Genomic DNA, 24,943 nt, shown 5'->3' on the forward strand with positions numbered 1-24,943 from the left:
TTCACAATTTTCAAAAAAAAGTACATTCAGACTTGATTTTTGAAAAAAAAAACGTCTGTGACTCCCATGGATTTCCCTAAATGTCAAGCTATAGCTTGTTCTCGTATGTTAAATAGATCATTAGTTATTTATAATTTAAATTATTTCGGCAGCCAATTAACAAGATGGCGAATTTCCTTCAAAGTAGAGCGCCGGAGACTACGTCACGTGAATGAGCGCCTTTGAATCTATAATCAATAAAAATTTAACTGTTAGAATGTTTGCCCCAATAAAACTACAGATTATCATTTTCCATCTTCTTCCTAATTAGGCTTTACTTCCGGGCCAGAATTTAGATTTCCGGTTTGTTATACGATAATAACTCAAAGAACATTAATTAACAGGTGAAACGTTAGCTCGATTGGGAGCCGTAATACGTATCTAATCTATTTTTCAAGATGGCGGGTTTTCCCCACGCGGTAAAGCGCCTTCAAATCTATAAAATCAAAATTTTCATGTTTCAATTTGTTCCGGGTGTAACGTTTTTCTAGTCGAGGCACTAATTACCTACCGCGACCAGCGTAGTCAATAACGTTAACATTAAATTAAATTAATTAATATGCTAAACTTATTAATTAGGACAATATTAAAACGCAAAGGGTTCTAGTTAATGGAAAACATTTAATATTTAAAAAGGAAATTAAAATTACACGACACTAAAATATAAGCCTCAACGCTAATTGGACAAACTCCCTACTCATAAAGGCCTTTTTGGGTTAGTTAATACACTTGAAATTAGAAATACAACAGACACTTAAATGATGGACAAATACAAGTAAACATTAAAAAGGAACACTAAGTTATTAAACACTAATAATAGATTGGCGGCGAATAATTAACGAATAATTATTAATCAAAGTTTCTATTCAGTTTGTAGTGGAAATAGTTACAGGGGTACCCCACTCTATCGCGCGTAACTAAATGACTTCGGAGACGAACTCCTAATTGAACACGAAGTTCAGTTGGCGCCAACGAATGGCTTACGCGGCTTAGTACGGGTATCCCGTAAATTGTACTTAGCTTCACAGGCTCATTGGTGATTCGGCGGCTGGGTCTCCGTTGGCTTCCTCATCGGTTCCGATGACCGTAGCTTGCGTTGACGGTTGACGCTCGAAGGTCTACGTTGTCGACGCGGCTAATGGCTAGCTACATAGCCCGCGACTTTTGACTTCTCCGGCACGACACGACTTTAGCACCACACGAATTACGAGACTTCTATATTTTATATCGCGACTATAGCGTTCTTGACCTTGGTCGAAAGTTCGGGGTGAACTGTTGCTTCGGACGAGTTGTTTCTGTTCTGATCCTGGAAGTCCGAGTCTCCCTCTTTTTAACAGCTTCGGTGCTAATGCACCAAACAACGACGCTGGGGCACGCGCCTAGTTTCCACTACGTCACACTATACCAAGCGACCAATTTCCTGCCAGGGTTTTTACGTTCGCCGCCAAAAATACGCGCGTACGAAAAATGCACACAATAGAAAAGAGTCCTTTGCGTTTGAAAAGGGATTATGGGCAAAACCCGCTGGCCACGGCTAGAAACCAGTAACCTCTACAGATCTAATTTTCCAATAAGTTTTAAAATTACAAATAAGCCTATATACAATATTTACAATAATTAATCATTTTGATATTACATAAAATATCACCACACGGGTCAAAACATAAAATGCCTGTACTTTCTATACTAGACGAGGTTTTGGAAATAAACGCTAATGCATTTTCGAGTCGGTTTTCAAGAAAAGATCTAATTCCCTTGGCACCCATATTTTTTTTTAACTTTGCCCTTTAAATAATATTGGTTATTGGGAAATTTGATCACGAACGTCTTTCTCGTGGGAATTGAATTTATAGCGGTTGAAGACGCTAAACAACTCGCTGTACTTACCTTCCATAGTATATGGATAGATTAGTATTTCAAAAATCCTTCTGACTAAGTTTTTTATCGTGTAGGTTTTAGAAGTGATACTGCGGTACATTAATTAATTCCTTGGAAATTTATTCCGAAAATAAATGGTACAAGGACTAAGTTCACGGTAATAGTGATCGTTTCGAACGAATTTTTACGAGTCGGCTAGGATAGAGATGCTGAAGATTGAGGAAAAAGTCTTTAATTGGATCCCGTTACGATATATACATGTAGATATTCGTTGAACTACGCGATGCATAAATGAGTGATGAGTTGTCTTTTAGAATATGATTTAAGGCTTGTTTTCACGAAAGCGAAAACCTCCGCGACAGCGAACACCGATGCCAAAAATTGTGTATTAAGGCTTAGTTTCCATTTGCGCGCCTAACAATACATTTTTATTCACGCACGTAAAAACGTGTGTGCGTCCCAAAGTTGAGTGACGCGCCGTTACGGGAGCTAGTGGAAACCAAGCATTTCCTAGCACGCGTTGTAATATTTATTTTTCCTTCTAGCGTAAATGTTTTGTACGTGACTAAGTTGAGAAACTCACTGTTTTAGCCTTGGTTTCCACTAGCGCGCGTAACGGCGCGTCACTCAACTTTGGGATACTCAAACGTTTTGACACGCGTAAGGAAAAAATGCATTACGACGCACGCTATAGTAAAAATCAAGCCCAAGGGCTTGGTTTCATTATGAAAACACATCGCGAGAGTCAATAGCAAATCTTTTTTTTGCGTCGACGCTGGAAGTAGTAGCGGTTTTGCACTAATGAAACCCAGCATTTAAGGCTGGTTTTCACTCGGGCTAACACGTAACGACGGCGGCGTCGATGCAAAAATATTGTACTAAACTTAGTTTCCACGAGCACGCGTCATAATATATTTTTCTTAGAGTTTGGATTCTACTAGCGCGTAATTCAACTTTGGGACGTACAATCGTTTTCACGCGCGAAAAGAAAAAAAACTTAAGCCCCGTTCACACTAGACACTAAAATTTTTGGGTCTAATGTATTTATCTAATGCATATTAATAACGTTGACACCGAAAATGTTCAATTTGATCTTACGAAACCGTTTTAAAACGTTTCCAAAGTGTCCAGTGCGAACCAGGCTATTAGTATTAGGCCTTCAGTTTAGTTTCCACTAGCGAGGATCACACTATATTTTTATTTACCTTAGTACGTCCAAAGCTTGTTTAAACTAAGCTTTATGGATTTTTTTGTGTCCATGCTCGCCGTCGCGATGGTTTTGCCCAAGTGAAAACAAGCCATTAGGCCTAACGAAGATTGTTTTGCGCCATCGTGGGTCCAACTATACAGCGGTAATTAGAGTTTAGAAAGGAAAATACATTATCCTCATAGTGAACGCACACATCCTCATTATTTTATAGAGGCCCTTTTCTCGGAAAGAAATATGAGATGTATGGCTCTGTTAGATTCCATTTGGGCACGTACCGTATTCCGCGCCATTCCCAAAGAAGCCACTGAGCGGCTCAGCGGAATTGAAGCGATTTTCTTGGAAAACCTTCGGAAATATCTCTGCCTAATAATGGCGGTGTATGCTTTCGACAATAAATTGCTACTTAAAGGGATTATAATGTTTCAAATTTATGATGGATCTATAACTTTCAGATTTTCGCTACTATAGCTTTAAAATAAGCTTACGCTCAAAAAAGGTTGAAGCAAACGATGTTTTGACTTGTAATTAGTATTTCCAACCGATTCTCAGATAAAAGTTGAGTTACCTTATTGTTGATTTTGATTTTGTTTCCAGAAGATTATATATGACTGAAATCCGTTTAATTCTAACCGTTATCTGAGATACGCAGATTACAAAAGTGTTGGGCGAAAAAACACAATGGGCTGGAAAATTGAAAGGTCCCATTCAATCGAAAAATAGCCTTCCCATTCGACCGAATATTTTCGAGCCCAAAGGGTTAGAAACTTCGAAAGTCCCATTCAATTATTTGGTTTTGTTAGGTTAGTTCTAGAGCCCACGTAGACGGTAGTAAAATGGAATTTAATTTCGGTTGAGTGGGAAAAAAATATATTTAATTAAAAATCGCACATTTCGGCTACTTTCGGTCGAATGGGATATCAAAAAGACGCATTCGGTCGAATGGGATCAAAGCCATAAAAGCGCCTTATAACACGAATATTGTATTAATCCGCAGAAACGAATTTATTTTTACAAAAAGAATGGATCTCAATCAAGGTTCGTAAAAATGCTTGCCGCACTATATATGGATCTCAATAATATGGCATTGCTAGATACTTCAAAGATTTACCTACTCGACTATACACGAAATCAATATTACCTTAAACAACAAGCCCTTCAAGCTCTTACTTCATATTTGTGTTAGACAATAAACTTAACCTCATCTAATATTATTTCACATAAATCACTTTATCTAGTGGACTATATTTCCAGCGGAGACCGAAAAATTCCCGCCTTTAGTAGTGGTCGAAGGTAACAGTGATCTCTGAAACGCATATAATGCGTTTCGCCATAAGAGAAGCAAAAACGAATTTTTAAAACGACACTGTGAAAACACGAAACCACATATTTCCAATCCCCTTTTGTTATTTTCATTATTATGCTTTTTTGCAGATAACGCATTTTTGAAAGTAGGGCAGCTCTACCAAAATGACATCAGCAGACGAAGAGCGGAAGAGCAAAGATAAATTTACTTTGTCCAATAGAATCTTCCGACCTATATATACAGGGTGTTCTAATTTGATCGCCCCAGGAATTTTGCTCAAAATCTATATAACCTAGAAATGTATAATTTTCCGGATGTACACTATCGGGGAAGGTTTTTGTTATTCGTAAATTTTTCACGGTTTTCGATTTTTTTTAACGCTAGGTGATAGATGAAAACTGTCCATGAAAAAGTTGTAGATCATACTCGAAAACCTTAAATGAAGTTGGTTTGGTCGGAATAGGTCAATTTGTCATGGAAAATAACAAGTTGGTAGTAGGTGGCGTAAGCCTTTTCATAACTAATTTAAAAATAAACCTACCTAAATTGTAATGTTTGCATGACCGCTAAAAATAAACGTTTTTAAACTAATTTTTTCTGGTATCTAATTTTGAGAGAAAAAAACAGTCATGGTATACTTTGTCGCCTACCCTCGAGCAAGTATAAGAATAGCATGCTCCGATTTGGACTTTTCAACGTCCTTGACCTCCATAACTTTCACCCATGAAGTGCCACGCTCCACCAAGCACTTCACGATGGTGATAGGCGACTTGGATTAAACTTTTGCAGGGCCGATGCAATTGAAAATTTCATCCGTTTGCTCCTCGTGTCCGATGAGTTCTCATTCTCGAGAGACGGCCCATTAATATGTGGAGCGATGAAAATCCACACTGGGGATTTCCTCACCACAAACAGGTCCAATTTCGCTTCAACGTTGGTCTACTAGGAGATCACGTTATTGGACCTTTTTTTCTACTTAATCGGCTTAATGGGAAGAGCTACTTGGCCTTCCTATAAAATGAAGTTGCAGAAGTGTTGGAACATGCACCTTTGATCAACATCTCACACTTTTGGTTCCAGCATGACGGTGCGCCTCCTCACCAGCAAAGAGGTGTGGTACAATTCCTTAACACCGAGTTCCCAGGGCGTTGGATTGGAAGTACCTGAAAATGTTGATTGGTAAATAAAATAAATAATAAATTATCAACTATTCTAATACCAAAGTCATCTAGCGATATTTATTGCCTTTAACAGACACTTATTATTACCGCGGTACTGTTGGAAATCTTTCGTATTTCGATTTTTAGTTTTCTTAGCGCTAAGGAACGAATTTTTTTTATACTTAGCGAGAATGAGTAAGTCGAGACGATCCAAGGGAATCATGGTCGAAGGTTTCCCCGGAACGAGAATCGCGTCGGAAGACGTCAGTTGCAGGTAACCTGATATGATTACTTTCACTCTACGTGCGTGAGGGATAAAACCCTTCCCAGATAGTCATTCTCCGTCAGTATAAATAAATGCATTCTTGGCTAAACGTATTCCGTTGCAGAAAATATTTCAATTTCGTCTTCTTACGAAATTGAAAACAAACGTGGAGCTTCGGAAAAGCAGTGGGCCAGCGTCGACGTCAGAATGATGTGATCCTTATTAGACACTTCGTTTACCTTCCCTCTATTCTTCCCCTCTGAAGCTACCTACGCTTCTGCAATGACTACTGATTTTGGAAAATTGTTTCCAAGTTGAATTAAAACTTCCTCTTATTTACCGCATTTTGAAACCAATGGGTCTTTGGATGAACCATTTTACGCTGCTGGGACTGCACCTTATAGCTCCGCTGTTACGCTGCTATACCGACGCTACACAATATTTCAGGCTCCATCTTGATTTAAGGTCTAGTACGCCATCTCTTGAACGGAATGCGAAACATTTATTCAAGTATTATGCTATTCATTATTATTAAAATGTTATTTTCTATAAATAATAAAATTTATAATTAATATTAATAATTAATATTATAGAACATTTCAATAATATTTATTTGGTTTTGCCTTTTTAATTGTAATTTTGCTAAGAGATGCGACATTTGTAAAAATCCCGTAAAATGTGGGGTAGCGTAGTGGTTAGCTATTTCACCTCGCAGCAAGTGGAGCTGGGCTCAATTCCAGCTTGTTGGCACTGGGTGAAAACTCGGAACAACTCCTGCGTTGAGTTTGCAAGTTCTCTCCCCACTAGTTCAAGGGGTTTTCCTCAGTTTTCTTCGACTTCCCCTTTCCGTAAAAACTTGTAGAGGTTAAGGGTAATAGTAAGTGTAGGGAGCTGTTGGCTCGCGTAACACGAAGGGTTGCCACCACCATCCTACACACCTAAATTAAAGGCATTAAGAGTCGGTAGATGACTTGGGCCTAAGGTGGTGCCTTTAAAATGCCCATCACGACCTTTCAAATACTTCTGATAAATGTGGAATTAGTTGATCCACTAAAAGTATGAAACTTTATGATTTACTGGTACATGGTTGCGGGCTTTAGGGATAAAGTATTTTCTATATAGAATTCCCACCTGTTAGATTTCGACATTTGCTTGATGTTCTAACTACTAATAAGACGTTCAATAAATCAAAACCAAATAACATGGAATTTCAACTTATGTTACATATTTTACATTTAATGTATAAAGATAATAAAAATTAAGTATATTTTAAAATATGCCAATCACTCTTTTTCTTAAAATCCATAAAAATGCAATTAAAAAGTAAATAGTATTACTTCAACGGTAAATAAATTAGCCCTTAATATAAAACCGTAAAAAATTTGCTATCCAACAAAATTTACATCGTCTTCATCTTGAACTACGTCGTGGTCGTCTTCCTCACAGTCCATCTTGAGAACTGTGAGACCGTCGTGAACCTTCGAGAACTTTTATCTCTTCAAACATGAACCAATGGACCAAGGCCCGCTTCGAGTACGTCAGTTAGAGTTCATGGTATATAAAGAAGCGTACCGAAGTCAGAACACCGATCGACTAATTTAAAGGGACCGTTTGGTTTTGTTCTGGCTGAAAGGGCTGGTAACCTCAGAGACGACGTGATGAAGGGCATGTCTAAATCAACTCCTGGCTCAAGTCATGTCGTCCAACACGGCGTATATTCGAAAGACTCGATCTGCAAAGATGGCTTTGGTAGTCGACGATGAGATGAGCTCAAATGTTTGAGTCGTGTGAGTCCTTAGAATCGAGTTGAACGGCTTGACTACCACCGTTGAAACCAGAAAGCGAAACAGTGACGATTATTAATCTTTTCTTGACTAAAAAAATCACCTTTGGAGGAGGGTTAAATGGCAAATAGAAATTTACCCACATTGTGAGTTCCTCCATAATAAAGGATACGAATCCGAACCAATGGCACCACCGAAATTTCAAAAGTGCATGGTGGAACAATTCAACGGCTTGCGAGGGTTCCTTGAGATTCCTAGCCTTGTCCGAAATGAGATTAGAGTATTCTTTTCCAATGGCGTAATATCAACTGTTGTTAACGGCGTCATATTTGCCACTGATGAGTTACTCCGGATGATGAAGTCTGGTATAGGGTCCGGTTCACACTTGGTCTACACTGGACGGTTTCATGTCGACCAACCAGATACGCGGGACGTAGTGCTTGGAGCTGCTCTCGCTGAAGAACATCATTGTCCACTCCAAGACTTTCTTCGAGGGACGAATGGTCATCAGGGTTCTGTCTTTGTTGATGCCGTGTTCCAGGCAGTACAACGCCCAGCACGAATTCCCCAGTTGAACTCCAGCTTGTCCAATACGTACGCTCACACATTCTTTCGCTCATAGCTCTTTCGTTAATATAGGTAGATTGAACCATGGATGAAACATAAAAACTCGAGGAAAACGTTCCATAAGTCATATCTTATATACTGTTTTATAAAAAACTAAAATGTTTACTCCATATTATTTACTTTAAAAACTTAAAATACATACAAGATTTTATAAAGGTTCAATTTCCAATTATTATTTAAAAAATAATAGTATTATTATTAAATAATGATTATTATTCACTGATAATTTTTCCAATCAAAAGGAAACAATTGGCTCTCTTAAAAATATAAAATGGGAAAACAGGTACGGTAAAGGCTACGACAGAGGTATCCAAATGTGCGATCTTGATTCTAGTCTTTCGTCGAGGGATGATTGGTCATCAATGTTCCTTCTTTATTGCTGCTTTGATCAGTACAACTTTCAGCAATTCTATTCTAACGAGCCAAACGACTCTAGAACATTCGAGCTGCACCTTCATCGTCGAGTACCAAGCCACCTTTGAAACAGGTCAAGATGTACAACATGATTTGGGACATGATTTTGAGTCAATTCGCGACGCAAGTTCATAACCCCGTGGCTGATGTTTGGGGGCTCTCAACGGGGACCTCACTGAATTCCAGACCAGCTTGGTTCCTTGTACACGCATCCCATTTCCACTCGTAACTTACGCTCCGATCGTCTCCCAAACTTGTGAACCACGCAATCATACAGATCAAGACTAAATGGTCCAATTAATTAATACCTTTAGTCTCACGTGAAAACTCTTTGATATCCAGTTCGAAATCAATTACCAGCCGCCCATTGAAATGTCAAGAGCCGCATGCACTTTGTCTAACACCACTACGGTCGTAGATGAGTTCGCCAGCCTCAAACACGAGTTCTACCTAATATTTTCGCAGTGGCGAATTTAGGTGGTAGGCTAGGTAAGTTAAAGTCTACCCGTAAATTGGCTTGAAGGGCTTGCCACCACCCTCCTACGCAATTAAATCAGGCTTCACGAGTCACACTTAGGCCTCTATGGTTCCTTGAGTATTAGCTTAGCTGATTATTATTATTGTATATACTGGTATGGCGTTTTTGGGAATTGATTGGGGTAGAGGGCCACCTCAAAAAGGTCCTGTATCCGCCACTGTAACAGTACTCGAAGCCAAAAGGGTGGTGGAAGGGGACGGTTTTGTAGATAAAGTCTACAAGGACGTCATCGAAAATAAAGACGCTGGTTGGTCGTTTATGGTTGTAAGTTAATAAATAAAATATTTCAAATTTAAATGTACTTATTAAATTTTAGTATCGTTACATTCGCTTTGCTTAGCATATGCAACGTATGTTTGAATAAGCAGAAAAACAAGCTCCGCGAAAGGTTCTTAGATAAAAGTATGAAATAAAACATTCTATAAAGTAGAATAATGATGTAATGTTTAAATATTTCAATATTGGCAAATTTGCTCCACGTTGAACTACCCACTCTTCATGAAACTTACTTCATAATCGCGTACTAAAAATCGGTCTACTGAAGCCGGAAATTAAAAAAACTAAAATGATAGAACAAGATCTATCCAACTGAAACATAGATTTAGGTAAAAACGGATACTACCGTATATGTTTACCTACAATACACTCAAAAGCCTATAGTTAAGAAATAAGGCGTTATTATTCGTTAAGGATTTAGGTATCTTTGACCTTTCGTTATTGGGAGAACTAAAGATCCTTCGGTCATAAGCATTCGCCTTAAAATAGAACCAAAAAACTGATAAAATCCTGACAGTCTTAATCTGATTAAAGACCTAAATGATTCTAGGATCAAGCTAGCCACTGGGGAAAAAATAGTCAATCAGACTTCGCAGAAAGAGGAGGAAAGAAGGGAGAGGAAAGGGAACAAAGCTTTCCGTCACTGCCGAATAATATTTGAGGAAGGGAAAAAATCCTCGGAGGATTCAAAGTATATAGATATATAACGTTGTCATGGAAACGGGTACGCTCCGAAACGGAAAAAAATGACTGCTCAATTCCTTTGGTTTTGATTCTGTAATTGGGTGGGTGGACGCGGCCTATAAAAATTACGGTCCACGCGGAAGGAGAAAGGACACCGTGACGGGCTCCCCTCCGAGTCTATCGTACCTTGCACGACCCGGATTCCTCAAGTTTTAAAAGTCAGATTGTTCCATTTCCCTTCTCAGCAAGCGTCGGTCGCCCGACTTCCAACCAGAGTGCGCCCAGGCTAAAATTATGTCTTTCGACAATACGTTTTGAAAGTTTCTCAACTTTTACACGCGGTTTTTTTCCGGTTACGGACAAATAAAAATATATACTTCCAGTTTGCGTTGGTGCCCGGCGGAGTTATGAATATCTGTTGGACTTTTTTGTTAGCTACTGTCTTGGAAATCTTCCTCAAGAAATGCCAAGGTATGGGAAAAATTTGACGTTCACGTTTCTTCAAATATCTTTTATGGTTTAATTTTAATAATTGTAATATTTATTGAAAGGAATGCATTTATTATTAAGAAACATACATGTTTGGAACGCTCGTTTCGGAAATTATCTCATCAAATATAGTTTAATCGGCAATATGTGGCTTTTTCAATAAACTAGTTTATCTCTCATGAGTACACTTCTGTACAAATTTGTAATATTTCTTCAGTTAAACGCGAGTTCAGTGTTGTTCATAAAATTAGTGCAATGTTCACAATTTTACCATACACTCTGTACTCCAAAATAACTTTTGGACCAGCACCGGGGCTCCGGTGCCAACTGTAGGTAGGGTGTCGACCTTTATTTCCGCAGCTGCGACTGTCAGTAGTAGGTTATCTTGCTGCCCCTGTCTGTTTCATCACCCGTTGGAACTGTGGACCCTAGCGCATGGCATTCGGATGAGACAACCGGTGATATGGGTTGCTTATGAATGCACCTACATGTAGGTGCACCGGTCTATGTATAAACTCTGACCACATGTTTTAATAATCCATTTTTGCTTAACTTTCGTTTTCTATCCCATGACTGGATCCACTTTCCTGCTATGGATGAAACTGTTATCATAAATGAAACAATTTGTATCGAATCGAAATTAATATGATTATAGTATATTGTAATTGCATAAACTTTAAAACATTAAATCCAACGTTTTGTTTTAAATCCAGTTTTATTAAAAAATATAATCAAATTTAGATTTTTAATTCTATTAAAAATATATGATCCAATCGCTTTTTCCATATTCTACTCACTGATCACCGACTGTATCTGATCTGATCTGATAATTAATCTCATCAGATTGAGATAGCTATTTGTTAATGCTAATTTCCTGGGCGAACCTTCTTTCTCGCCAAGCTCCGATTTTGACTCGCAAACGAACTGAGTAGTGGTAGTAGTATATTTCGCCATAGTCATATTTTGACCCTAGGGAGCTCTGTGCGGAGAACTTAATCTAGATTGCGTAATAGCTGGAAAGCAAATAAAAAAAACACCCATTAAAGTTTCGAAAGAAATTAAAGGAGGAGATGTAAAATTAACCACTGTGAAACATATGAAATCTGGTCACCTTTTGTCTCTGGGCTTACAATGAATTCAGATTAGTTTCGACTTTAAACTATGAGGTTTGCATTTTGACCCATATCAACTGATCTGATAATATCTGAACGTAAACACAGAAAATCTAATATCTGATTTATCATAATTATTTGGTCACGTCAGTAAAAAGAAATATATTCTTGGAAAATTAAAATACATCATTATCCGGGCTAGTGGAAACTAATCTTAACCCAACCATCACTAGCTATGTGAGGTTTTCTCCCAAGATTTTTCGTAAACCACGCTGGCTTTCAAGCATGGCCAAATAAATAATATTGTTCCAACGAGCCGAACTTTGGTATAAATTCTCTAAAGGAAATTTTTAATATATTTTTACATATTTTGGTTCAGTAAATTTAAAGATTTCTTATAAGGTAAAGGCGAAAGCTCCACGACCCTTAGTGACAGAAGCGATCGAATTGCTAAAGATGGAATTCGATAGGTTAGTTTATTTGTGAAATTTCAAAAATTATCATATCAAACTCAAGTAAAGTTGAGCAAAACATTTAGCAATATCTGCTAGAACACTTACAAAAAATTTAAAATTCCCAAATGAAATACCAGGAAAATTCGATTATAAACTTTTTGAAAAATTGGACCGATCGAACAATTTGAACCACCCGGTATATGAAATAAAATTAAAATAACCAACCGCAGTTGGACATGAAAATATCCTAAATAGGCCCAAAGGAAAAAATAAATATAAGCTTTGAATATTGCGATTTTTTAGAAATTTTATCATGAAGTTAAATACCTATTCTTAATTTTTCAGTAATTTGCCAAGACGCTGCGAGGGGAAAAGACGGATTACCGTATCAAGGAGACAATGGATCTTTGCAACTGATTCTGATAGGTAAATATTTTTAAATAGAACTAATGGTGTCAGCCGGAGGCCTTAGACACCAACTTCTGGGTGGTACAATTCCACTGCAGCCACGTCTGGGGGATAAACAAACCAGTCCGGATATTATTTTCCATAATTTTCGAGCTTTGCTACTAACGCCGAATACGTAGTGCTAGTAATAGTAATAGTCCTACCTGCACATTTGGCGGAAAAATGAAAGTTGGCCATTTTCGGTATATTTCCAACCAAATAATCTGAATCTGACAACATCGCTATCTTTTATTTTGCCAGGCTGAGAATGTTTTTCCTGACAGTACTGTTTCTCTACACCGCAAATGGCAGACATTCGGCGATGCCAGAATATTTTTGAAACTAGTCTACGGCTTTTTTGACTGTTATTTTGAATTATCGACTAAGACTATATTTAAAACTTATTCGTACCGGCAAATGGAGCAGTAACATAAATATGATATTTATGCAAAATAGGCCTTTCTTTACAGTAACATTGGCTTTATTGTTTTTATGTCACTGCTGCGTCACAGATGACGTGTCGATGACGTTTTACACAGTAGCGGCGCTAAGGTTTTTTCACAGGTGGGCTAATTATTTTGTGGCCCCTAAGAATTTTATGGCCCTAACAACCATGGAGTGTAGCTACACTCCATTTTACAAATTTAGTGACCCCTTAGGAAGCGAGAAGAGCAAGGTTGTTTTCTTGGTGCGTCGCTCGTGACGTTTACTGGACCCCCTATGACCTTGTATCCCTAAATTCCCTTTCTTTTCTTTCTATTGTCCATTCAATTTTATCTCAATTGATTTTGAAAGTGTGCCAGATCGTTATATTTTCCACTGAGAGCTTGTTTCGAAGTAAAAAGAGAGTGAAGGAAGGGGGTAAGGAATACTTTTATCAAAATTAAAAAATTTCACAACTCCAGAGCCACCAAGTGTAAAGATTTAGAACGTATCTATATGTGCGATTAAAGAGGCGAGAGAAAACCGCGCCAAGACAAATTAGTCCATAGACCAAACAGAGCGCCTCCAATACTAGCCATCTTGTTGGCTATGTAGTCGATGTTGAGACTAGCTCTCAGTAAATAATTCAAAAGGCGCAAAGGTTGGGCTAACTCAATTTTTGGGTCTTATCTCGCGTTTGAATTAACTTTGTTTCAAGTTGAACTGTTTCGGACATTTAATTACCATGTAATCTAAATTGATTGTACACTTTACCTAAAATAATCAGTTAATCACTACCAATTCTCTTTGGCATTCTATGAAAAACACTCGCTTTCCGTTACTTGTCTTTTTGAACTGTATACTGAACTTTTCCTACTTTTCCTAGATTTCTTCTTATATTTGATTTATTCCAAAAATATCCTCTTTTGTGAAAGTTCGGAAAGATATATTCGGTGGATCGATAAACCCGGAATTTTGATTCAAGAAATGGAAAAATAAGTAACACATTAAATGTCATCTACGGCCCACGGAGCTAGCGAAATTTTGAAAAAATATCACAAATTTTAATTTGCGATCGAAACGAGTCTAGGTGGCGTAACGGCGTTAGCTTCTCCTAGGCAGCGCCTATGATCTAGCGTCTGCTACAGACAAATTGAACGTTTTTTCTTAAATAAACTTATACAAATATAACCAAAGGATGCAAAAGTTATTTAAAATTGCAAGTATTATTATTGAGCGGAGCGAGCGTAGCTCTCTTAGCAGCGAGTTCTATGGGAAAGTTTTGTCCGTCCGTCCGTTAGTAAGTTTCAAAGGAGGGGGGGGCGCAAGAGAAAGAGGAATGGTATGAGTCACGGGTTGCGAGAGAGAGAGAGCGAGCGAGAGGGTAGTGGGGCGCTAGAGGGGGTGACAGAAGCCAACGTATAGCGTTGGCAGAAGAGAGACAGAGCGAGAGCTGGTGGAAATTTTGTCCGTTCGCGCTCCGAGGAGATGCTAGAGAAAAGACTACATAAAACCATTTCGAATTTTTAGATTTTTATTCTACGATTGGATTACACATTTATTTACACTCTTATCTCAACTTATTTAAAATAAAACTCATGACATCTAAAACTTCAATGGGTATACCACCACTGCCAGTTTCCTCCACCTCAACTACTCTTCTCCCTAATTTCATCACAGTTTCCCCAGACATTAAAGTGAATGGTATCGAACTGGCCAATTTGTCGAATTCGTCGTCACTGTCGACGTTAAACTCCAGATCTACCGAAAGATTTCTCCTTTTAGAATAACGTTATTTAATAAAAAAAAAACATATTTAGAAATTCATTAACGGGAAAAATAGTTACTTTGCTGGAGGGGCGGCTGCCTTTTTAACGGGCGTTTTGGGGGGGGGGAGTAGTTTTGTGGGCCGGCGAAGTATTGAAATCAACGGCTGCGTTTTTGACGGGTGTTTTGCAAGCCGTCGACAGAGTAGGGAAGCGGGTTGATTTGGTGGTTGTAAGCGGTCGCGCACCAGAATTGCACAGGGAACGTCTATATTAGAAACGGAAGGCAAGGCAGACGTAATTTTATAATGACAAACGTAATTTTATGATGGAAATTTTATAATGACAATCGTAATTTTATGATGGAAATTTTATAATGACAAACGGAAATTTTATAATGGAAATATTAAAATATATTGTGCAATTACCTTTCGCCCTCCAAATTTAGAACGACTTTTGAAAGTCAATAGTAGGACCGGACTAGCTTCCAAACAAAAAAGAACTGGAGAGGCTGAAACTACTATGATATGTATGTCATAAAAATAAAAGTTATTACCTTAATTTCTTTAAATGTGTGTTCAATATTTGAATTATTTATATTGTCGCTAGCTCTCTCCGCTCAAGTTTTTATGACGCCATTGTTTATAAAGTCAAATTTACGAATAACGATGAGGAAAAACTAATAAAGTCTGCTTTAGCGATAGTTTTCGGTGGCATATAGCGAATAGATTTCCTTAATTTGGAAATACTGTATAGCTAATGGTAGCCTAGGCGCTTAGAGTATATTTTTCCTTAAAAAATATTACAAATGGAATAATCAATATTTCACTGAAGCCTGTATGATGACTACAGTAGAGAGAGTTTCGGAACGTGGGAGGAAAGTTTCAAAAGTACCATCTATAATCACTGCTAGGTGTGTAGAACAGTCAATGTTCGCACGGAAAAGCTAGGGTAACCTAGGAGGGTCAAATAACCCTCCTAGGTGAGCATTTTTACAGTCCGAACGCTCGGCGAAAAGACGGACGAAAAAACCGGAGGCGGACCTCGAAGATGTTCGCCTCCGGTTTTCTGATCACCTGGGGGGGGGGGGGTGAGATACCAATAATTTTCTTCGGTGCGAACAATTGACGGATTACGGGAAGTCCAGTTCCGAGAACTTATGCACGTGCGAACGCTTTATGGTACCTTCTTTGAGTAAATCTGATTTAATCATGATTAAAGATTAGATCGTGATTAAAATGATTGAAATGTTTCGAATAATTTAATCGTTATTATTTTGATTAGATCTTGATCTTAATTAATTGAATGATTAAATCGTGATTATTTTTATTAGATCTTGATCTTAATTGAATGATTAAATCGCGATTATCTTGATTTAATTAGTTTACTTTGATTATATAACGCATCCAAACCAGTAATGACCTGCCCGTTGTAATTATAATAAAATGGTAATAAATAATACAGTATTATCTTTCAATAGTGAATCTATTGACATAAGCAATGGTTCCAGGGAAGTTCACTTCCTTGATCAACGACGCACCCCCAGATGATTAAATCCAATTTATTCATGATTATATTGATTACATCCGTTTTAATCATGATTATATTGATTAAATCCGATTTAATCATGATTATATTGATTAAATCCGATTTAATCATGATTAAAGATAATATCGTGATTAGAGCACCAGAAAATTGAAATAGCTGTGTGTTGTAAAATCGGTGCAGAAAAAGAACGTGCGAACGGTTTCCGGAGTTTCAAAATTCTGGGAAAACGGAGAGAAAAATTCCTCGTCCGAACGGTCACCGCTATTCACCTGGGAGGGTGAGCTAACCCCCCTAGGTTACCCTAGCTTCTCCGTGCGAACATTAAACTCCATTTGCCTATAGAAATTTTGAGTTCGACTTACGTTGATTACTGTTCAATTATAACAGAAACGTAAAACACACTTCTTCCGCTCTGTCTATCTCTCTACATTATAACAGTGCGTAACTCACTCTACCACTTGTGGAAAGGTATCACCAGAATCGGCCATGTTTAAAAAAAACGGCTTAGCTTCTACTGTTTTTTAAAAACGGCCGTTTCTTGTAATACCTTCGCACTTGCGTAGTCCCTGTTACGCCTATTTTCTCCGATAGAGGGATAGGTAGAAGAGTTTTCGCCACTTTCTAAATAAATTCAGCGTCACCGAAGGTCCGAAACGTCTATATATTAACTAGTCCAAGGTTCAACGCACTTGAAATTTATTTGATTATCGCGTGTCTTTCGATAGCTTACACAGAAAATCTGATAAAGGAGCTGGAAGAGATGGATCCAGGGAATTCGGAATTCACGAAAGACCAAACTAGGTTCATTCGAAGTAGAATGAGAGACCTCTATGACCACATTCTAAATCATCCGGCGCTGTATCAGAGGTACATGTGGGTTGGACGAGAAAAACCGACCACGAATCCGGACGAAATCGAATCCTCCAGAGAATCCAAGGTAAATTGAAAGCGTTCACAAACATTGCTACGCAACTACTGACCAAACCTTAACGCTTGCCCTTTAAACAGTTGAGTGGGCCCGGAAAATTCTCAAGAGGCACCCTTACAAATCAATTTCTTTCCTAAGACCTTTAAAATTAGCTTAAAGGGCAACACTGGCGTTTGACATTAGAACAAGTGGTTTTAATAAAAATAAATTAAATTTATATAAAAGATAAATCGAAAAGCTGTATATTGAGTTACCTTACAATGACTTAATTAATAGTCGAGTTATAATAGTGATACTAGTATAGTAAAGCAAGGACCGCGAAAGTTCGGAAAGTAAATAATATGGTTTGGACTAACTAAGTATAATACTCGAGTAGGATATTATTTACTGAGTTTGTTTACCAACTTTGATATTTTGGTAGGGGTACAATGATATTTTTGGGGGGAACAGTACTTTTTGAGGGTGTACTATAATTTTTTTTATTAAATTATGGCCCCCTCGCTGGCTACGGGTCTGCCTTTAAGATCGTTAGAAGGTGAAGCCACCTATCGAAAACGTATAGAAGTCTTGTCAAAGTTAAGATGTTGCTTTATTCTGTATACAATCTACACTTCTGCTACTTCCCCCGGTTCATGTTTTCGAAGTTTAGTTTAACTTGTCTAATTTCAATATAAAACCACGTTAAAACCATTTTTAAAAAGAAAGTAGAGCTAAAGGAAATATCAATGAATTTCACATTTTTGTTGCTAGGAACGCGTCTGATTGACATTTGGGGTTTAATTCTATAGCTAGCGTCGTGGCCAAGCGGATTCGTTCAGAGAAGATTCTGTTAATCAACATTACTGGCCAAACTTGGCGAAAAACTCCACTCGTACGTTATGAGAATGCAGAAATAACGGAGTTTGAAATAGTAATTTGAAATGAAGTCACGGCCTCACAATCACTACCACAAATTTTCGAACACTAAATTTATACTCTACACAATGTTGATTTGGTATATTACGCAGAGTGCATCTTCGTTGGAAATCAACAGCGAGTCAAAGACAAAGAAAGCGAGCACCAGGTACTATAAGGAGAAAATGGGGGTGTACACTAACAGAAGACGCGGTCTTGTGCTGCCGTCTGAAGAGATTTGCAAGACCGATCGTCGCTGGGAGCGTCTTAACGTGACTCACGATTTCTACGAGAACGAAGTGGAGATTGTTCACGACAATGTGCAACAGTACGTGTTTACTTACCGGTGCGTTGCCGAGAGGGGAGCCTGCATCGGAATTTCTCCATTGTAAGCTCATTTATTTGTCACCTTTTGTTTATTCGCGACGAAAAACTTTCGCTACGCCCTCTTTTTATTTCCATCGACAACAATATAGCATACGCTATAAGCATTTAGCAGCCAGTAGCGTGAGGACCTTTTATGGTACGCAATTACGCGTTTATGAAGGATGATGAAACAGAGCCTATAAAGCGTCCATATTTACATTTTATTGTAATTTTACACCGTTTTGCGTTTCCTCTATGCGACGCCCAGACTTAGGCATTGTTCTCTAATTTGACAACAGACTTGATATCATAGGCGCCACCTAAACTCACTTCTGTCGAGAACTGAGGTAAATGTTCCTTACATCCCTTACGAAAATGACTTGATCCAATTTTGGACATTGGATCCAATTTGTATCAAGCTATATCCCGAAGGGATCAAATAAGGATCAACTATTTCTTGATCAAATAATCTTTATCAAATTTGTATCCAAAAATATCTTTTAACTAAGAACTGGATCCAAGTTTGATCAAAATTGGTTTGATCCAATAGCATTGGATCCAAATTTCCATCCAAATTAATTTGATCAAATAAAATTGTATCAAATTGAGATCCAAAAATCTTTTAAATAAAAATTGAATCCAAGTTTGATCCAAATTAATTTCATCAAATAAAACTGCATCAAATTTGGATCAAAAAAATCTTTTAACTAAGAATTGGATCCAAGTTTCATCCAAATTAATTTGATCAAATAAAATTGTATCAAATTTGGATCCAATTGATATTTCGCCCAAGGTTAGTAAAAAATGCTATAAAAGGTAGCCTCGTTTGGGTGGTTTTGGCTTACGCGTCGTCTTATTTTAAGTCTGTTCCCTGTCTTCTACACTCTAGTCGGTTCTCTAGTTATCCTTCTCAAAGTTGCAGTGACGTCACTCGGTTCTGGCCAATTACATTGGTTTGTTTTATTTAATCTACCATCTAAGCGGAACCGGGGGTAAAAATAAGGGATTTGGGTGGGGATATATAATTCATTGTTTTTGTTAATTTTTATGTTAAATTTACCTCAATTATTTTCGTTTACCGCGTTTTGAGCACTTGGAGCACGTGATGCACCTGCCGTTTTTTGATCAGTTTCTTTATTTTAGGCTAAAGTAGACGACGTTTGGCAGATATCGTAGGTGTCCTAGGTTTTTGGCCTAAAAATTAGCTTTTCATTATAGTACCGTATCGTTTCTTGGCATGATTTGTTATGTATGTAACAAATTTTTCCACGGAGTTTGGCGTCTTTCTCGTCCTTGTGACTATGATTATTTGTCATATGTGCTTCACTGTTAGTTACTCTCACGAGACTCACGGCCAAGTGAAGTGTAGTTAGTTAAATATAATTCATGCCGCTAAAATTATCTTTCTTCGAAGTATTGAATACCACCTAGATTCTGTACTTATAATGCTGGTCGTAGTCGGTATCCAAATCTCATTGGATCCCGATTGGATCAAAAGCTGATCCAAATCTCTTTGGATCCCAACTGGATCCAAATCTCATTGGATCCCAACTGGATCCAAATCTCATTGGATTAAGATCTGATCCAAATCTAATTGGATCCCGACCGGATGAAAGTATCTTTGGATCAAAAGCTGTTCCAAAAGTAATTGGATCCAGACCAGATCCAAATCTCTTTGAATGCCAACTGGATCAAGACCGGATCCCAACTGGATCCAATTATCATTGGATTAAGAGCTGATCCAAATCTAATTGGATCAAGAGCGGATCCAAATCTCATTGGATCAAGACCCTTGGATCCCAAATAGATAACAGTTGGATCCAAAATTTAATCCAGAGAAGTCTGTTATTGGATCCCCGTTAGATCTGTCCAATTTTTGATGTAATTTTGATCAAATTTTGATCCACCATTTTCGTAAGGGATCACCACTCAAATTCCGTAATGAATTTTAAACGTTACTAGATTCACAGATAACTATGTCGTAACAGGGCCCATATTTTAAATAACCACCTGTGGTCTGAGATATTCGAGGGTAGAGTTTATAACACACCAATTAACGGAAACTATGTCCGAAATATTCGAGGCTAAAGTTTATGGGAAATTAAGACCACATGAAAAAAAGTACGTCCGTCAGTGCTAGTGGAAATTTATTTTAACTAGTACATAAATAACATCATATGTGACATAATCGTTCTACTTAACATATTCATAGGAAAAAAATCAATGAGACCTGGTTCCACACGGAACATACAATTAGTTGAGTGGAAAATTTCTAATAATCCTTGCGCTATAGCAGATGTTACCCAGGAAACCAAATCTAGTGCTAACTATAGATTCCCAATCTAAAAACGAGCGATGAATAGGCGCTTCAAGAAGTAATATTTCCGAGTGCCTGGACCTTCAAGTCTGTTTATATAGTGCTTGTTGAAATAATGGAAACTTTTCACCTCTAAACAGAACGTCGTGTTTTTCTTAAACCTTAATATGTCAAAACCTGGTTAAAAGGAAACACTTTTTGCATACCGTACAGGTGAAAAGTTTCCATTATTTCAAAAAGCACCAGATAAACAGTAACTTGCATGTCCTGGCTCTCGGATATATAACTTGGCGATTTCCTTGAAGATGTTTTATTGTAGCGTCTTTCTACGCGTTTTCAAAATCAGCCTCATTAATTTCCATTTCCTATCTATAAAGTTGGTTAAACCAAAGAATAGAAAATGTTGCTAGTCCCACAACATTTGGCCGGTTTTGTTTGAATTTTATAGAACGGGCTATTATAAATAAATACTGGAGCTTCGATGCCAGTAAACCCAATTAATATTTCCGTATCTTTGATAATAGGTACGACAGCGAATGTACGGAACGCTACGGCTGGATATACATGTTCTACAGAAAGAAGAATGTTCCGCAGTCCCCGCCTCAATGGGGGTATGTCGCTACGCCACATCACTGCGCCTGCAAAATCACTCCCAAATATTTCAAAGTAGAACCATGAATTTCCACCCATTATTCGACACCATTCGCGGGAAAGCTGCGGCGGAGTGATGCGAAATATCTCGTAGGAAAAGAAAGTAGTCGCTCTCATCTCTCTCCTCTTACAGATATGGTTTAGACAAATGAAAATACAGAAATCAATCACTATTTCAATTTTGTATTTCTAAATAAAGATCGTCGTCTTACCGAACGTAATCGTAAACGTACACGGCCTAGATTCTTTCACAGTCTTTCCACTAATAACCTTGCCTACGTTATCACCCACATTCTATTACCAGGACCAGAGACTTCCTCGAATAAATGGCACCTTAATAGGGGCTTAAATAAAACATCTTAAAAAAAATCGCCAAGAAGGAATATTTCCTAGAGCCAGGACCTGCAAGCAACTGTTTATCTAGAGCTTGTTGAAACAATGGAAACTTTTAATCTGTAAACAGAACGTCGTGTTTATGCTAAGCCTTAATATGTTAAAACAAGTTCGCCAAGAAGGCGATAATATTATTTCGTTGCCCGTGTTACAGTTAAACAGGGCTGACATAGACTTGAGCGGAGCTTTCTAAACGAAATTGATAGTTACGTGGTTTTGCTCTAAGAAATTATTTACCTGGTTTTAGCATTATAGACTCTTGGAGGAAAGAAGGTGTTTCTGGAGGGGATAATACAATACCTCTAGCAGAGGCGGTGAGCACTAAGCGCGACAAAGGGGGACAATGAAAATCCTACATAAGCTATATTTTATAGATTTCTAATCCAAAAATTAGTTGGTAAAAAAAGCGAATAGTGATCATCTTCGGGAGAAAGTATTGAAGCTGAAAATACCCACCATGTAAAATTTCCCAAACAACAGAGCTCCGGTCAAAGGATTAGCAACTAATTGTTAAAGCAGTGAATTTCTTTCACTATAGGGGCGACATCTCCCGTTGTCAACATGTAACACTTGGTCTAACGGAATGGCGGGGATTCAAGTGTCGTCAAAGAAGTAAAATTTAGTTTATACAAAGAAAATAATATAAGAAAGTTGTATAGTGAGACGCTAACCGTCAAACTAATTGCACAGTGTAAAAACGAACAATTATAGCAGCATCCGAAATTCGCTAAACTTCCACTTTCAAAGTGGGAAGTTAGTTGTAAGAATAAAAATGCCTAAACAAAATGGTCAACGAAAGTTGTTTAGTGTGAATGATACGTTACTAGATAAAATTTAAAATTGAAACTATTAAACAGATCATATTGTACAGAATAACAATTATAATCATCACAAAATAATACTTCAGAGCCCGGATTTCAACCCACGACTTTCCAATAGGCAAAAGGACGGATGTGTGTTATAAAAATAAAAGTCAGGCTTAAGACATGAATCAAATATTTATTTAATTAATTGTCAATTCATTTACGAAATTAATACTCCCTTTAAACTATTAAATTTATACACCATAAGAACTCTAATCAAATATTTTATTTAAATAAGGCAAAATTTTTATTTAAATAAGGCTAAATTTTTATTTAAATAAGGCAAAATGTTTATTTAAATAAGGCTAAATGTTCATTTAAATAAGGCTATATTTTCATTTAAATTAGGCTAAATTTCCATTTAAATAAGGCTACATTTTCACTTAAATCAGGCTACATTTTTATTTAAAAAGGCTTTGGATTTAAAAAAGGATAAATTTTTATTTAAATAAGGCGAAATTTGTATTTAAATAAGGTTAAATTTGTATTTAAGTAAGGCTAAATTTGTATTTAAATAAGGCTGAATTTGTATTTAAATAAGGCAAAATTAAAATACGAAATATATCTACCATAACAATTCTGATTAAATAATTTAATAGACGCTTCAATATAACCTCTGACCTTCTCTTCTGTGATCACGCGCTTTCATGTCATCCTACCAAAGACAAAGGCAGCTGCACACATAAAGCTCGCAAGCGAATTTTGAGTGCGCGCGCATGCGAAGCGTGTGCGAAAGTAGGATTTTTTTCTAATTTCGCGTTGCGTCGCTCGCTTCGCGCCTCATAGGTGGACGCACGCATAGCCTTCGCGAGCGAGATTTTCGCGTCGCTTCGCGTCGCTTCGCGTTATGTTAATGATAATGTGCTCAACATCACGCGAAGATCTCTCGCCAAGGCTGTAATAATAATAATAATAATAATAATAATCAGCTGGCTAATACCCAAGGCACCACCTTAGGCCTAAGTCATCAAGCGACTTTTAAAGCCATTAATTCAGGTGGCCGGGTTATTTAACGCCAAACCGGACAAAATTCTTACTTCACATTATAGTATACTTTTCTATTATATCTCATAGTTTCGTCTCACAAGCTAGCATACTTTAAGAAAACGAATATACTTTGTACCCGCGAACTAGCATCCTTGCGACGCTCAAACTTGTATACTTCATACGCGCACACTTTACAGTGAAGCGTTTTCGCTGACTTCCCCCGTCATTCGCTGGCGCGTTATTTGAATCTAACCACGTAACGGCCGGATTTCAACTCGAGAACGGTCAGCTTTAAAATTTTAACTCAATGTTCAGGGCCTGATTTCCAACTAATCGCACCTAATTCAAAATACCCGAGATGGTTATTTATCTAATTTATAATACTGATTTTAAACGCCTTCTCTCTTAGTTCCCTTATCTCTTGTGGGGGGGGGCTGTCTTAAAGTTTGACTTTATATTTATTTATTTATTTATTTATTTATTTATTTGCATGTCATGTTTCCTAAAAACTCCAAATTCAGAACGTAGGCGACGCCACTATAGTGGAAAACGCTTGCACTTCACCGCCAATACAATTGGGGCCCGCGGTTTAGTTACCCCGCCCATTTCGTAACGCAAAAGACGGTATAGCCTACACGACGCCAGAGGGTTGAGAGAGTTTCCAAACCGGACAGTGAACCGAAATTGTGCAATAGGCCCCCAATCCCTTCGCATTCCACCAGTGATGGACTGAGTCTTTTATTTAAACCAAAGACTATATATACGCTTCGCTTACTAGATTCAATAGCCCAACTTCCATACAATAGCAGACACTGGTCCAAATTTTCCCCACGCTTCAGCAGTGCAATTAATGGCGCCTCTAACGGCTGGTCAAAAGCCTTCTCCCGTGTCTCGAAAGTGTTAACAGGTTATTTGTATGGAGACGCCTGTCTAGTAAGCGAAGCGTATATATAGTCTTTGATTTAAACCCTCTTCATTCCTGTACTTTCGTTGCTCTGTAGTGCCAGACCAACTGGTGCCAGTGTATTTCACGTGTTTTGGAAATGTTTGTGAGCTATTGTAATTGGTTTGTAAAATCTTCCAAGAGACCCCTTTCTTTATTTTTAAGCCTAGCTATATTTTGGCG

The 24,943-nt window shown here is 37.7% G+C and overlaps 1 protein-coding gene across 1 annotated transcript; it reads left to right on the top strand.

The window, feature by feature from the left end:
• Nucleotides 1-9,314: 9,314 nt before the first annotated feature.
• LOC149959146 (uncharacterized) lies at nt 9,315-21,601 on the top strand. The gene is made up of 5 exons (XM_090167349.1): nt 9,315-9,465; nt 12,580-12,660; nt 17,144-17,355; nt 18,354-18,628; nt 21,448-21,601. The coding sequence occupies exons 1-5, from the start codon at nt 9,315-9,317 to the stop codon at nt 21,599-21,601; spliced, it is 873 nt and encodes a 290-aa protein (XP_090023475.1).
• The last annotated feature ends 3,342 nt before the right edge of the window (nt 21,602-24,943 follow it).

This window comes from Leiobunum rupestre, chromosome 2, assembly GCF_980474605.1.
Source record: "Leiobunum rupestre chromosome 2, qqLeiRupe1.1.hap1, whole genome shotgun sequence".
Classification (NCBI taxonomy): domain Eukaryota; kingdom Metazoa; phylum Arthropoda; class Arachnida; order Opiliones; family Sclerosomatidae; genus Leiobunum; species Leiobunum rupestre.

Excerpts from the sequence above, each read along its gene's own strand:
- LOC149959146 (XM_090167349.1), top strand. The coding sequence starts at position 9,315 with ATGGCGTTTTTGGGAATTGATTGGGGTAGAGGGCCACCTCAAAAAGGT. Across the intron at positions 17,356-18,353 it reads AATCCTCCAGAGAATCCAAG|AGTGCATCTTCGTTGGAAAT; the intron begins GTAAATTGAAAG and ends TATATTACGCAG. Across the intron at positions 18,629-21,447 it reads TGCATCGGAATTTCTCCATT|GTACGACAGCGAATGTACGG; the intron begins GTAAGCTCATTT and ends CTTTGATAATAG.